The sequence below is a fragment of the Symphalangus syndactylus genome, chromosome 8 (genome assembly GCF_028878055.3).
Source record: "Symphalangus syndactylus isolate Jambi chromosome 8, NHGRI_mSymSyn1-v2.1_pri, whole genome shotgun sequence".
In the NCBI taxonomy this organism is placed as follows: Eukaryota; Metazoa; Chordata; class Mammalia; order Primates; family Hylobatidae; genus Symphalangus; species Symphalangus syndactylus.
In genome coordinates, this window is record NC_072430.2 from 107,606,904 (window position 1) to 107,623,626 (window position 16,723).

General features: G+C 37.4%; 1 protein-coding gene across 2 annotated transcripts in view; it reads left to right on the plus strand.

Annotated features, from left to right (window-relative positions):
- NBEAL1 (neurobeachin like 1) overlaps positions 1–16,723 on the plus strand; it is a 230,526-nt gene that overhangs the window by 175,919 nt on the left and 37,884 nt on the right. For both annotated transcript variants that reach the window (XM_055290242.2, XM_055290243.2), the window contains 6 exons: positions 1,642–1,746; positions 3,830–3,925; positions 4,634–4,758; positions 7,068–7,208; positions 12,558–12,688; positions 15,456–15,565. In XM_055290242.2, the coding sequence (XP_055146217.1) occupies positions 1,642–1,746; positions 3,830–3,925; positions 4,634–4,758; positions 7,068–7,208; positions 12,558–12,688; positions 15,456–15,565 (708 nt within the window). The remainder of the gene's footprint in view (positions 1–1,641; positions 1,747–3,829; positions 3,926–4,633; positions 4,759–7,067; positions 7,209–12,557; positions 12,689–15,455; positions 15,566–16,723) is intronic.

The window sequence follows — 16,723 nt, forward strand, 5'->3', positions numbered from 1 at the left end:
TTTTACAAAAGGAAGTCTTTTTACTATTACAAGAAAGTTTTCCTTCATAGGAAAATACAAAGCATGTGTTTTATGGAAAACTGTGTCATGTAATTAAACTAAGTCTGCCCCTACTAAGTACTAGGTGTTTGTATAACTTTATTGTCTTTAAAGTACATTTGTATAAAGTAGCTAATCTTTATAACAACCATGAGATTAAATGTGGCAAATTTGGCCAGACACAGTGGCTCACGCCTGTAATCCCAGCACTTTGGGAGGCCAAGGTGGGTGGATCACCTGATGTCAGGAGTTCGAGACCACCCTGGCCAACATGGTGAAACCCCATCTCTACTAATACAAAAATTAGCTGTTCGTGGTGGCGCATGCCTATAATCCCAACTACTTGGGAGGCTGAGGCAGGAGAATCACTTGAACCTGGGAGGCAGAGGTTGCAGTGAGCCGAGATCACGCTATTGCACTCTAGCCTGGGCAACAAGAGTGAAACTCCGTCTCCAAAATAAATAAATAAATGAGGCAGATTCTGGCTGGGTGTGAGAGCTCACACCTATAGTCCTAGCACTTTGGGAGGCCGAGGCGGCTGGATCACTTGAGGTCAAGAGTTTGAGACCAGCCTGCCCAACATGGTGAAACCCCATCTCTACTAAAAATACAGAAATTAGCTGGGCGTGGTGATGCACACCTGTAATGCCAACTACTCGAGAGGCTGAGGTAGGAGAATTGCTTGAACTCTGGAGACAGAGGTTACAGTGAGCCGAGATCACGCCAGTGTACTCTAGCCTGGGTGACAGAGCGAGACTCCATCTCAAAAAAAAAAAAAAAGGCAAATTCCATTATTCCTTTCTTAATAGTTAAAGAAACTATAAGTGAATTTTATAACTTTGCATTTGTATAGCCCTGAATAATTCACAGTACTATAAGGATAGATATTATGTTTAATTTAATTTATTTGCCAAGATGATTAGTAAATTGCAGAACTAAATTTGAAGTATACTTGAGCAAGTTTTCTGATTCAAAGTCTAATAATATTTCCGTTATACATGATAACTTTTGTAAACATACATGGCTTGATCTCAGCAAGTATAATAGAGAAATTAAAACCATAATCTACTGTTTATATGAAATGTCCAGAACAGGCAAACTGATAGAGACAGAAATTAGATTAATAATTGTCAGGGAATGGGAAGGAGGCAGAATTGAGAAGTAGCTGTTAGTGACTATGGGATTTCTATTTGAGGTGATAAAAAATTTCTGAAGTTAGATAATGGTGATAGTCACGCGACTGTTTCAATATAGTAAAAAAAAAAAACCACTGAGACCAGGTGTGGTGGCTCATGCATGTAATCCCAGCACTTTGGGAGCTTGAGGTGGGAGGATAACTTGTTGCCCAGGAGTTTGAGATCAGCCTGGGTAACATGGTAAAACCCCATGTCTACAAAAAATACAAAAAAATTAGCCAAGATCACACCACTGCACTCCAGCCTAGGCGACAGAGACTGTCTCAACAAAACAAAACAAACCACGCAACACTAAGGTGTATACTTTAAAAGGGTGAGTTGTCTCTCAATACAGCTATTGTGACTACCATAATCTTCCAAGTTTGTCTTGATTCGTTTTTAAAGTATAAAATGCTGTTTTTTATAGGTTAGAAACAAAATATATAGCAGACTATTGTCACTTCATTCTCCAAATAGTTATTATGGAAGCAGATCACCACAGGAGTTATTCAAAGCATCAGGATTGACACAGGTAGGAAATTGTAATGGTCTCTAATGAACTGTTCTGCTCTTCATTTTAAATAAAACTTGACTTCTTCTGATTATTTTCCTTTGATTTTTACAACTACTGTTCTTCCATTCAGACTGATCTTTTGAATTATCTTTGAATCTTCCTTTGTTTCCCTCACATAGACAGTGCCCTCCCTGCCACCTCCTGTATCATTCAGTTCATGGGTATATCCGTCAATAATTTTCTCTTTTTAAAAAATAGGGCTGGGCGCAGTGGCTCACGCCTGTAATCCCAGTACTTTGGGAGGCTGAGGCAGGCGGATCACCTGAGGTCAGGAGTTCAAGACCAGCCTGGCCAACATGGTGAAACCCCATCTCTACTAAAAAATACAAAAAGTAGCCAGGCGTGTTGGCGGGCACCTGTAATCCCAGCTACTCGGGAGGCTGAGGCGGGAGAATCGCTTGAACCGGGGAGGCGGAGGTTGTGGTGAGCTAAGATTCATGCCACTGCACTGCAGCCTGGGTGAAAGAGCAAGACTCTGTCACAAAAAATAATAATAATAATAACATGGGTTTTAAAATCTTAATAATAAAAATAATCAATGCATGAGGTTTAAAAAAAAGGAAAAAAGGGCCTGGAAAGGGCCAAAAAATGCCAATTCTCCTACCACCAAAGTGAATTAATGCTCTCATGAATTATATTCTTATTTATATCCCAGTGTCACTTGAATTTGTTCTGCCAGGACTCAAAGGAAAGCCATTGTTTTTGGCTTTCCAGGGCTGTTCGTAGTCTCTTAATTGGGATCTTTGCTTCCTGGTTCTCTCCTTCCTCCCACAAACACATTAATCTTTCTTAAGTGTTGCCCTTATTCAAGACCCATCAGCAATTCTTTACTATTGCCAGTGAAAAAAGTTTTACTTAATAAAGTACGTTTCCTGTTGCCTCTGCAATAAACTTTATTCTTTAAGTGCTGATCCCTCAACTTGGCACTCAAGAACAATTGGGCTATACTTAAGTATCCTCTGAGGATAATTAATGTAGTGTTTCATTAAAATAGTTGGATAGTTTTAATATATCAAGATACTGTTTTTTAATATACTTATGAAAATTTCAATTTGTAACAAAAATTTCTAAGTGGAATAGTCCTTCTAAAATTCGAAATTTTAGGCCACGTGCAGTGGCTCACACCTGTAATCCCAGCACGAAGGTGAGTGGATCACCTGAGGTCAAGAGTTCGAGACCAGCCTGGCCAACATGGTGAAACCCCATCTCTACTAAAAATACAAAAAATTAGCTGGGTGTGGTGGCGGGTGCCTGTAATCCCAGCGACTCAGGAGGCTGAGGAAGGAGAATCACTTGAACCCTGGAAGCAGAGGTCACAGTGAGCTGAGATCACGCCATTGCACTCCAGCCTGGGCAACAAGAGTGAAACTCCGTCTCAAAAATTAAAAAGTAATTTAAAAAATGAAATAAAATGTGAAATTTTAAGACATTTATTCTGGGCATATTGGCTCATGCCTGTAAACCCAATGCTTTGGGAGGTCAAGCCAGGAGTATCACTTGAGGCCAGGAGTGTGAGACGAGCCTGGGCAACAAAGCAAGACCTCATCTCTACAAATAGTTTAAAAAATTAGCCAGTGTAATAGGGCATGCCTTTAGTCCTAGCTACTTGGGAGGCTAAGCCAGGTAGATAGCTTGAGCCCAGGAGCTTGAGGCTGTAATGAGCTATGATTGCTTCACTGCACTCCAGCCTGGGTGACAGAGTGAGACCATTTCTCTAAAATAAATAAATAAAATAAAAATTTTAAGGTGTTCAAATAAAACATTTAATTGAAGAAAAGACAAGTCTTTTTTTTTTTTTTAGGAAAGAATTTTTATCAAGACCTTCTAGACTGTGGTATAAGATTTATGTTGAATTTTCTGTTCCTTTTTTAGAGACCAATATTTTAAAAGAAGTAAATTTAGGAAAAGTATATTGATTTATCTCCCTGTTGTACCTTCTTTTTTTTTTTTAGCCTGTTCTTGGTACTGTCAGTAATAGCTACCAATGTCTAAGAGATGTAGATTTTTAAATTTTGATATTGCTCTTTTTTGTGCTGTCTAGAAATGGGTAAACAGAGAGATATCAAATTTTGACTACCTCATTCAAATAAATACAATGGCAGGACGAACCTATAATGACCTTGCACAGTATCCTGTGGTAAGTTTTGCATAAACCTTATAAATGTGGAATTGCTCTACAGTTTTATAAATCACAGAAGTATATACATGATAATTATTTTTTATTTAAAAAATATAAAAACACTTTGGCCTTTCTGTATGTTTTCTACCTAGTTATTTTCAAAAAGTATATAAACATGAAACTAATTTAAATAAAAGCCTTTTTTCTTTCACTTCATTGAAAATATCCAGTGGGGCCAGGCGCAGTGGCTCATGCTTGTAATCCCAGCACTTTGGGAAGCCAAGGCGGGTGGATCACCTGAGGTCAGGAGTTTGAGACGAGCCTAGTCAACATGGTGAAACCCCGTCTCTACTAAAAATACAAAAATTAGCTGGGCGTGGTGGTGCACACCTGTAATCCCAGCAACTCAGGAGGCTGAGGCAGGAGAATCACTTAAACTCAGGAGGCAGAGATTGCAGTGAGCCAAGATCATGACACTGCACTCCAGCCTGGGCGACAGAGCAAGACTTTGTCTCAAAAAAAAGAAAGAAAAGAAAAGATTCCAGTGGAATTATAGGAAATAATGCTTCTGGTTATTGAACTAAAGATGAATGGATATTTACAACAGGGAAAAAATATTTTTAGAGACTATCCCTTTTTGTCTTTAGGTAACCATTTGATATTAGATATGAGGATATTAGCTTCTCTAGGAAGGAATGTCTAAATTGTAAATTATGGCTCTTTTAGTTTCCCTGGATTTTACAAGATTATACTTCAGAAGAGTTGGACCTTAATAACCCTGCTGTATTTCGAGATCTTTCCAAACCAATTGGGGTAGTTAATGAAAAAAATGCCAAAGCTATGCGAGAAAAGTAAGTGCTTCTTATTCCTTTTGCTTCTTTGAATTTGTATTGATTTTTTACTATGGCCAACCAAAAAATTATTTTTAATGTACTACTACATTTGATAATCAGAGTCTGATAATTACTTCACTAAGTTTTCTTGAAAATATCTTGGTTGCCCTTCAGAAATCTTGACTATACTTGTGTTGATTTCCCTTCATCACCAAATTTAAATTGATATTGCTCAGAATTTCTTTTTACCAGGTAATAAGTACGTGCTAAAGAGTAATAAATTCTTGAAATTTTTCTTCCAAGATGTTTTAAACTTTATAACTTAATAATCAAACATATTAAAGTATCTGTCTAATATAATATTTGGGTAGATATACAACTTATACTGATGTGTTTTCAGTAATAATGTGAATGAAGAAGAGAGAATGTGTGGCAATTTAGAACATGTCATTTTGATAAGAAGAAGAAAATTTTATAGTTCTGTTTATGATCTACCCTGTCAACTTCTCACGATTAATTTTTTCAAGGCAAGCTGCCCACAGGCAACAGAATAACCTGATTTTAATTTCCCTTTTTCTCCCTGTGAACTTAGGGATGACTTTTGAGTTTTGAATTCTAATAATAAGAACAAAACTATTTTACAAATTAACTTAGTTATAGATTGATATGAAAGTAGATGGTACTTTTTTTTTCTACTTTTTCTTTGCAAACCTTCCCTAGGATTTTTACGATGTTTAATATTTGATTTGACTTGATTTACCAATGGAACTTTGCTGTGTATATATGTATACCATCACTGCCATTAGTCAAACTTTTTTATCTGATAATAACCAAAAGAAGGTTTTGTAATTTTTTAAAACAGTGTTCTACAGGCAACACTCATATAAATAACTTATTTTATTGGTAATTAAAGATACAAGTTGTTTTACATTTTAGTGGCACATTTTTGCATAGATACAAATGGCTTTGACCTGAAAACTTTTTTATTACCCTGAATATTCATGATTAGTATGTAAAAGGAAATTGGCTCCAGCTTAATGAACCCATTACTATTTTCGTTTTTGAAATTCAGTGTTTATGGCCTACAAAAAACTTTTATTCTTATTTAGATTTTATACACACTAATTCAGATGTCACCGTTCAGACCAATTACGCATGTATCAGTGATAGACCTTGAAGAATCACTGTATATCTTTTGGTAATAATCTGGTTTAGGCCTTTTTCCTATCCACCATCTCTTTTTTCTTTTACCTTTAGATTTCTAGGTATTAATTTTCACAATTCTTGACTGGTTCTTCCTTTTTTTTTTTTTTCCTGTTACCTTGGCAACAAAAGGATGTTTAATTATCACAGTGCTTTATACTAGCAAAAAAAAAAATACAAGGAAACAATCTAAGTGTCTAAAAAGTAAAGAAATAGTTAAATTGTGTTACATCTATACAATATTATATACCTGTTAAAAATAGACTACTCAGTCATTTGGAAAGATGTCTGTAGAAAATTGTTAAATGAAAAATTGTTAAATGAAAATTATTAAATGAAAAATGAAAAGTATATTGTTATGAACAATATATGTAGAACTTTTATGTAAAAAATATTTGTATATTAATTTATACATTAGGATAGATAGATATTCACCAAAAAATTTGTGTTAATTATCTCTGGGATGTGGAATTGATTTTAAGTTTCTTCTGTTTTGATTCTCTATTTTCTAATTTTTCTACAATGAACATGTATTATTATTGCATAACAAAAACTATTCCAGGCTGGGTGCGGTGACTAACACCTGTAATCTCAGCATTTTGGGAGGCCGAGGCAGGTGGATCACGAGGTCAGGAGATCAAGACCATCCTGGCTAACATGATGAAACCCTGTCTCTACTAAAAATAGAAAAAATTAGCCGGGTGTGGTGGCGGGCACCTGTAGTCCCAGCTACTCAGGAGGCTGAGGCAGGAGAATGGCGTGAACCCAGGAGGCGGAGCTTGCAGTGAGCCGAGATCGTGCCACTGCACTCCAGCCTAAGCGACAGAGTGAGACTCTGTCTCAAATAAATAAATAAATAAATAAATAAATAAAATAAAAATAAAAACTATGCCAGAATGAAGTGTTTATGGTATTTTGTTGTTCAGAAAAAAGTATTAAGGAATAAAACTTTTTCCATTTTCTAGTATGGTATAATGATGATATGAATACAGAGTTTGATAGTGAGGCATATGAAGAAGGATGGACTTTTTAAAAACCATATTTTCGGAAATAAAATACAAACTTATGCCCCCTTATGTACTTTATTATTGTGGTTATAAAACTTTAGGATTTTTTCCCCACAGATACGAAAATTTTGAGGATCCTATGGGAACTATTGATAAGTTTCACTATGGTACTCACTATTCAAATTCTGCGGGGGTCATGCACTATCTCATTCGTGTAGAACCATTCACCACCCTCCACATCCAACTTCAGAGTGGAAGGTATGTTTTGAGTAAATAAGCTATTTTCTTATGCTATGTTAGTGTTGAAAACTGTTTGCCTTCATGTCATATACTATGTAACATGTCTTTTTTATTCTCCTGTATTAAATTTTGATCAGCTAAAAATAAACTAGTTTGAGAATGAGTCACTCAAACTGACTCACACAAGTGACTTAAGGAGAATTCTTTTTTCAGTGTTATCCCAGTGTGCCTTTGTGATTCTTACTGTTTTGAGGAATCTACCAGAGATTTATAATTAAATCTGATTTAGAGCTAAATCTAAGGCATCACCTGAGAGTCAAACCAATCCAATGCCTATGCCTATATAGTCCTAAAAATGTGTATCGTGAGGAATGGAAGGAGGAGCAATAAGAGACTCTTACATTATTACAGCAGCTCAAACAAGTCTTTGATACCACTGTATTTACACTGTGGGTATTATAACTTACCTATGTTGTACATTTTCCTAATCCTAAGGAAATCAGCTTTTCCATGAATCTTCTGTTCCTCAATAAATCCTCCACATAGCTCCCTATTTATACATGTTTTGTCTCCATGTTGCCTAATCCTTTTTTTTTTTTTTTTTTTTTTTGAGACGGAGTCTCGCTCTTTCACCCAGGCTGGAGTGCAGTGGCGCGATCTCGGCTCACTGCAGCCTCCGCCCCCTGGGGTTCATGCTATTCTCCTGCCTCAGCCTCCCGCGTAGCTGGGACTACAGGCACCCGCCACCTCGCCCGGCTAATTTTTTGTATTTTTAGTAGAGACGGGGTTTCACCGTGTTAGCCAGGATGGTCTCGATCTCCTGACCTCGTGATCCACCCGCCTCGGCCTCCCAAAGTGCTGGGATTACAGGCGTTAGCCACCGTGCCCCATGTTGCCTTATTCTTTAACAACCATTTTGCCTTCCCTGCCCGATCCAGAGCTATGTAAATATTGCCTATTCTGTTCTCTTTCCCTGTAGCTTTTATCTCTCACAGTTAGCCTGGGTTCCTTATTTCTGTTTATGTACAATAAGCCTTGGCTTTCAAGAAGAGACTCTGGCCCTAAGATCACTAAACATCCCCAGATTTTACATGTACCATGTAACCTTTGATGGTGACCTTTGAAGTATTATATAATCTATTTTTGAAGCTTTGTAAAAATTCATTTAGTCATAAAATTATTAAAAGCTGAAAAGATCCAGTTATACTTTATTGCATCTTTTTTTTTTTTTTTTTTTGAGACAGAGTCTCACTCCTTCATCCAGGCTGGAGTGCAGTGGTGCAATCTCAGCTCACTGAGATGCGTGTTGTGTGGTGTGCCACCACACCTGGGTAATTTTTTTGTATTTTTGGTAGAGATGGGGTTTTGCCATATTGCCCAGGCTGGTCCTGAACTGCTGATGTTAAGTGATCCGCCCACCTTGGCCTCCCAAAGTAAGTATCTGATAGAAGATACTTTTCTCTCCATAAGATACAGTAAAGTAGGCCAGGTGTGGTGGTTCACACCTCTAATCCCAGCACTTTGGGAGGCCAAGGTGGGTGGATCACCTGAGGTCAGAATTTCGAGACCAGGCTGGCCTGGCCAACACGGTGAAACCCCGTCTCTACTAAAAATACAAAAAAATTAGCTAGGCATGCCTGTAGTCCTAGCTACTCAGGAGACTGAGGCATGAGAGTCACTTGAACATGGGAGGCGGAGGTTGCAGTCAGCTGAGATTGTGCCACTGCACTCCAGGCTGGGTGAAGGAGTGAAACTGTCTCAAAAAAAAAAAAATGCAATAAAGTATAACTAGGTCTTTTCAGCTTTTAATAATTTTATGACTAAATGATTTTTTACAAAGCTTCAAAAATAGATTGTATAATACTTCAAAGGTCACCATCAAGAAAGTAAAAATTGGCCAAACATGTTGGCTTATGCCTTTAATCCCCAACACTTTGGGAGGCCAGGTCAGGTGGATCACTTGAGCCCATGAGTTTGAGATCAGCCTAGGCAACAAGGCAAAACCCCATCTTTACAAAAAATAGAAAGTTAGTCGGATGTGGTGGTGTGCACCTGTAGTCCCAGCTACTTGGGAGGCTGAGGTGGGAGGATAGATTGAACCCAGGAGGTCGAGGCTATAGTGAACCATGATTGCACCACTGTACTCCAGCCTGGGTGACACAGCAAAGCTCTATCTCAAAAAAAAAAAGAAAAAGGAAAAGAAATGAAATGAAATGAAAACTGTATCTGATAAGGGACTTTTGTATATTTGTACCTAGAATATACAAAAAACCCTTACACTCAAGGTGAGGTGGCACACACCTATAACTTCAGCTACTCAGGAGGCTGAGGCACAAGGATTGCTTGAGCCCTGGAGTTCAAGTTCAGCCTGGGCAACATAGTGAGATGCCCATCTCTATTAAAAAAAGAGAGGGAGGGGGAAGAGTTCTTATATCTTAATAATAAAAAGACAACCCAATTAAAAAATAGACAACAGATCTAAATAAACATTTCTTCAAAGGAGATATGCAAATGTTCAGTAAACACACGAAAAGATGCTCAACAGCATGAGTCATCAGGGAAATTCAAATCAAAACCACAGTGAGATGCCACTTCACACCCACTATGATAGCTATAATGAAAAAGACAAATAGTAACTAGTGCTGAAGAGCATGTGGAGAAATTGGGACCCTTATAAATACTGCCAGTGGGAATGTAAAATTGTGTAGCTTTTGTGGAAAATAGTCTGGCAGTTCCTCAAAAGGTTAAATTTATGGCTCACACCTGTAATCCCAGCACATTGGGAGGCTGAGGTAGGCAAATCACTTGAGGTCAGGCGTTCGAGACTAGTCTGGCAAACATGATAAAACCCTGTCTCTACTAAAAATACAAAAATTATCTGAGCGTGGTGGTGAGTGCCTGTAATCCTAGCTACTCTGGAGGCTGAGACAGGAGAATTGCCTGAACCCGGGAGGCGGACATTGCAGTGAGCCAAGATCATGTCACTGCACTCCAGCCTGGGTGACAGAGAAATATTCCATCTCAAAAAAAAAAAAAAAAGTTAAATATAGAATTGCTGTATAACCTAGAAATTCCACTTCTAGATACATACCTAAGATAATTGAAGACATATATGCACACAAAAATTTGTACATAAATGTTCATACCAGCCTTTTTTTTTTTTTTTTTTGAGACGGAGTCTCACTCTGTTGCCCAGGCTGGAGTGCAGTGGCTCAGTTTCAGCTCACTGCAGCCTCCGTCTCCCAGGCTCAAGCGATTCTCCTGCCTCAGCCTCCAAAGTAGCTGGGACTCTAGGTGTGCACCACCACACTCAAGTAATTTTTTTGTATTTTTGGTAGAGATGGGGTTTTGCTGATCATGAACTCCTGATCTCAAGTGATCTGCCCACCTTGGCCTACCAAAGTGCTGGGATTACAGGCATGAGCCACCTCACCTGGCCATACCAATATAATTTATAACCAAAAAGTAGAAACAAACAAGTGTCCATCTACTGATAAATGAATAATGTGATATATCCATTCAATGGAATATTATTTGGCCATGAATGAATTCAAGGAATGAAGTATTGATAGATGCTATAATATGAATGAACCTTGAAAACATTATGCCAAATAAAATAAGCCAGAGACAAAAGGGCACATATTACATCACTTACATGAAATGTCCAAAATACACAGATAGTCAGAATAGGCAAAATGAAATAAAAATAGGCATAGAGATATAGGGTACATTAGCAGTCTCCAGGGGTGGGAGTAGGGTGAATGGGCAGTGACTGCTAACAAGTACAACATTTCTTCTTGGAGTGATGAGAATGTTGTAAAATTCACTGTGATGATAGTTGCACAATTATGAATATACTGAATTAAACCCTTGAATTGTCCACTTAAAACGAGCAATTTATATGTTAATTTTATCTCAAAACTATATGTCTTCTTGAATATACTATATACTGAAATGTTTTAGATGGTCAGATGTCTATAATTAAATTATAATTAAATTCAAAATTCTGTTAAGATCAGCTCTGCTTCAAACCAAGATTAAATAGGCGTAAAAAACAAGAAACAAATTGGTGATTAATGTCACCTTTTTTCCTTGTAGCATAGCCTTACCTTAGACTCAAGGCCATTAAATACTTAATAAATCCAGGAAAACAATATCAAATGAAATAAAACAGAAGGGATTTATACTGTTGTTTTATTAGGGAAAGCATAATACAATTGCAACATATCCACTTGAGCTTCATTCAGCTACTATAGATGCAGTGCCCATGATTAAATTTAAATAAATAAAATTAAGCCAGGAGCAGTGGCCTGGGCCTCTTAGTCCCAGCTACTTGGAAGGCTGAGGTGGGAGAATCTCCTGAAGCCAGGAGTTTGACACTGCAGCACATTATGATGGTGCCTGTGAATAGCCACTGCACTCTAGCCTGGGCAACATAGTGAGATCCTCATCTCTAAAATAAGTAAATACATAAAATTAATTAATTGAAAATTAAATAATATTAAAATAAGACAATAGATTATGCAAGTAAAACATAAAAGCTTTAGCCACAGAGTTATTTCCCTAACTCACTGTCTGGTTTTAAGAGGAAGAGTTTGTAAAAATATTTATATATCAGTGATTAAATCAGCAGCATTCCTACAGATCTGTTAACCAAGTATATTGATACTGTAATGTTTATAATCATGTTTATACTGATTTTCAAATATTGAAATAACATTCACTTTCTATAATAAATTTTATTCAGCAAAAGTGCCTTTTTTTTTTTTTTTTTTTTTTGAAACAGGAGTCTTGCTCTGTCGGCCAGGCTGGAGTGCAGTGGCGCTATCTCCCGGGAACCTCTGCCTCCCGGGCTCAAGCAATTCTCCTGGCTCAGCCTCCCGAGTAGCTGGGATTACAGGTGTATGCCACCAAGCCTGGCTAATTTTTGTATTTTTAGTAGCGACAAGGTTTCACCATGTTGGCCAGGCTGGTCTTGAGCTCCTGACCTGAGGTAATCCACCTGCCTCGGCCGCCCAAAGTGCTGGAATTACAGGCGTGAGCCACCGCACCCAGCCCTAAAAAGACTCTTAAGATTACATTTAATTTATTTGAAATTTTTCTCCAGCGTGATTTGGTTTTCAACTAGTTCAACTAAGGTGCTACTGGTGATTAAAATTAGAGTATTTAGTTCCTGACAACACAATATGAAGGATAGAGATTATCATAATAAAGAGAGTAAATTGTACGTGTAGGCATTAAAGAGGAAGATTCAGAAAACAGTACCTCTAATCATTAGGAACCCTGAAGGGAGTTTAAAAGTTTTGTTTCATGTCTTGTTGTTGATTTCATTCAATATTTACGTTCTCTTTTAATTTCTACATGCAGGTTTGACTGTGCAGATCGACAGTTCCATTCTATTCCTGCTACCTGGCAAGCTCTTATGGATAATCCATATGATGTTAAAGAACTTATTCCTGAATTCTTCTATTTCCCAGAGTTTTTGGAAAATCAAAATCGTAAGAAATAGAGGATTAAAAATTTGACTAGCAGGTCCCAATGGAGGAGCCTCAAAAATGTCTTTCAGGACATTTTTGTAATATCCTGTAGATTATTTAAGATTCATTCTGTCTATGGATTACTTAGTAACAGGGCTGGACTATTGCTATGAGTCTTACCTTCCAGGGAAGTGCTATAGGGAACTAAGCTAAAGGAGTCAAATTTGAATCAGTAAGAGAATTTATCAGACTACAGTGTTTACTAGGGAAGCAAAAATGACCATATGCTATTTCACCTATATATACCACTTAGGTTAAAAGTGTTTGAGTTAGATAAGGCAAGGATTTAGACTAACCGTCAGCTGACTACAGGTCTATTAACCAACTCCATGGGCAAACTCATGTCTTTATATATACGGTTTCACTGAACACAGCCAGCCAATTTTTTTTTTTTTTTTTTTTTTTTTTGAGACAGGGTCTTGCTTTTCCCTTAGGCTGAAATGCAGTGCTGTGATCACTACTCACTGCAGCCTTGACCTCCTGGGCTCAAGCAATCCTCTCAGTTCAGCCTCCTGAGTAGCTAGGACTATGGATCTGCACCACCATGCCCGCAATTCTTTTTTGTAGAGATGGGGTCTCACTTTGTTATCCAGGCTGGTCTCGAACTCCTGGACTCAAGTGATCCTTCCGCCTTGGCCTCCCAAAGTGCTTAGATTACAGGTGGGAGTCACCATGCCCGGCCAGCAAATTCATTTTTGTATCATAGAAGGTTACTTTCAAAGTAAGCATAGTGGCATATTTGAGTAGTTGCAACAGATATGATATCACTCACAAAGCCAAAAATATTTATTCTTTGACTTTTTATAGGAAAAATTTGGTAACTCCTGATTTAGAGCATGCAAGAGTAGGCAAATTAAAATGACAGGATATAAGTTATTATAATGTTTGAAAATTTATGTTGTGTTTTTGAAGTAGAGAAGTATGGAGTTAAGTATTAATACCTTTTTAAATGTCCAAATCCTTTTTCTGTGAGGTAGTTTTACATTTACTTTTAAGTACAAATAAGGAAATTAGCAATATTTTTACTATTGGTGTTCTTTAGGGAGGTTCCCCAGTATTAAAGGGTTATTACCAACTTTTTTCCCTGCCCTAACATGTAATGTTAATGTTTGACCCTTCATTTATTCAGTACAAGTATTTGTCATACTGTGGAGAACATATCCAGGGCTTAATGTCACTTTGACCATGCACTCTGGAATAAGCTGTTGGAGGCAGGGCATCACAGTAAGGCAGTCAGAATTGGTGACTTTCAGAAAATTAGGTAAATCTGTTGTCTGAGTCTGATCCTAAACTCTCAGTCAGCTGTTGGACTGGATTCTCCTAAAGCAGAATATCTAGAATAGGAGGGATGAGCATACTACATTTGGATAGAGAACTTAAGGTACTCTTTAACAATTTATATCAGAGTTAGTTGCTGTCTTTAGCACCATTGTCCTGATGGCCTCCACTTCTAGGTATACATTGCCTCTTTGAAATGAGTGGTTTGGGAGAAAGCAAATATATCAATTAGAATGCCTTTAAGAATAAAAAATTTAAAAAGCAAAGAAAAACAGAATGCCTTTAGGAAAAAAATTTAATAAAACCAACTCAAAATTGTGCAAACAAGGAAATTTTAGTGTTTCCCACAATAAAAATCCTGAGGTATGGTAGTTTCAGATAGCTTAGCATCATCAGTGCCAACTTTTTTTCTGTATTCTCACTCTGCCATTCTATTTTGGCTTTGGCTAGTTCCTCTCGTGGTCACAAATGCCTAACGCAGTTTTAGGCATCATAGGCAGATCCAACAGTATCATAGAAATAAGTGAGGCTGTTAATCCATTGTGTCCTTTCTTAAGAGTGAGAAACTCTTTCTCATAACTTCTCCTCACTCTCCAGAACTGGGTCATATACCAACCCCTAGACCAGTCACCTGGAATGGGCATGAAATATAGGGCAGAGATGGACACTTGAATGAAATAAAGGTTCTGCTAGCAAATAAAAAGAGGGAATGACTATCAGGTGGGCAACGAATAATATCTGCTACACTGTGATGGGTTTAACATAAAACCAAAGACCCTGTGCATCCTGTCATTTTATGACATTTAAACTCTTCTCCAACTTGTGATACACTGGTATTTTAAGGCAGCATACTGGTATTTTAAGGCCTTCTTTTTTGAAGTTTTTTGTGTTAACAGTCCCCCTTCTCCCCTGCCACGTTGTGTAAACAAAAAAACCTCATATTTGGGGAAATTTTATCAAAATGCCGTGTTCTAACCATATGAGCAAATCTTTACTATGCAAGTATCTATTTAGAATAGTGATATGTAAATATATTATTCTTCTACCAGACAAATATAACTCTTCCAGTAGGTGAGTTTAAGGTATGAGTTACACCAAAAAGCTTTAAGGAGCTGTATTTTACTATTAGAGGGACAGTGTCCTTCTCATTATTTTAAGTGTAAGAAGAAAACTTAATTTTGCATTTTGGTCAGATTAAAATAAGGGTTGTAGCTATAGTTTCCCCCACTTTTCTTGCTTAACAACTTAATTCTTACTCTAATTTACCTTATAATAGCTAATTTAAAACTAGTTATTTTTGTTTTTAAATTAACTGGTATGTACTCCAATAGATAAGAATTTTAAAAGAAAAAATATGTTTTGCGTAGGAATATGCCCTCATTATTGTTTGTTTTACTTCGTTTATTATAATCTAAAATGATTTGATACATTTTCTTTTTACATGTCTTAGAATTTAACTTGGGTCGTCTACAAGTTTCCAAAGAATTAGTAAATGATGTCATTCTCCCCAAATGGGCTAAATCAGCTGAAGATTTCATCTATAAACATAGGAAAGCTTTGGTAAGACTTTTGCATTTAGTTATTAGACAGAATAATAAGATAAAAGTTGTGTTTTCCAGAGGATGGGATAATTTGACTTAATTATTTTTCTAGATTAGTTTGTAATCTATTGTATATGCTGACTTTAGAAAGTACAGTATAGCAATTTATTTTGAGGATATGAATCTTCTGATATAGTAAGACTATAGTATAGTACCATGAATAAATATATATATATATCAAAATATTAAACATTTCAGCTCTGTAAAATGTCCATCTGCTGTATATGTAAATGTTCCAATCATCAAGCTGGTGTAGTTTGGTGTTTTACAGTTTTCACATTTATTTCAAATCTAACAAGGATGAGTACATTTTTGTTTTCTCTGAAAGATTTCACTAAGCTTCTAAAAGAAAGGCAGCTAAGCCAAGCACAGTGGCTCACGCCTGTAATCCTAGCACTTTTGGAGGCCAAGCAGGCCAAGGCCTCACCTGAGGTCAGGAGTTCAGAGATCAACCTGGCCAACATGGCGAAACCTGATCTCTACTAAAAATAAAAAAATTAGCCAGTCGTGGTGGCGCATGCCTATAATCCCAGCTACTTCGGGAGGCTGAGGCAGGAGAATCGCTTGAACCCAGGAGGCAGAGGTTGCAGTGAGCTGAGATCACGCCGTTGCATTCCAGCCCAGGTGACAGCGAGACTGTCTCAAAAAAAAAAAAAAAGAAACAAGCAAAAAAAGGCAGCTAAACCCTAAATGCCACTTTAAAAAAAAGCCGGGCACAGTGGCTGACGCCTCTAATCCCAGCACTGTGGGAGGCCAAGGTGGGCAGATCACCTGAGGTCAGGAATTTGCAACAAGCCTGGCCAACATGGCGAAACCCCATCTCTACTAAAAATACAAAAATTAGCTGGGTGTGTTGGCGGGTGCCTGTAATCCCAGCTACTCAGGAGGCTGAGGTAAGAGAATCTCTTGAACCCAGGAGGTGGAGGTTGCAATGAGCTGAGATCACATCACTGCACTCCAGCCTTCTCACTCCGGAGACAGAGCGAGAAGCCATCTCAAAAATAAATAAATAAATAAAGTATTAGTTTTTAGCTAAATTTCCTAATTTGGAATTGAAGGACTAGTGAGGGTTAGTTTAACATTGGTTATTGTGTTGCTATCTTGCAGATGATATTGA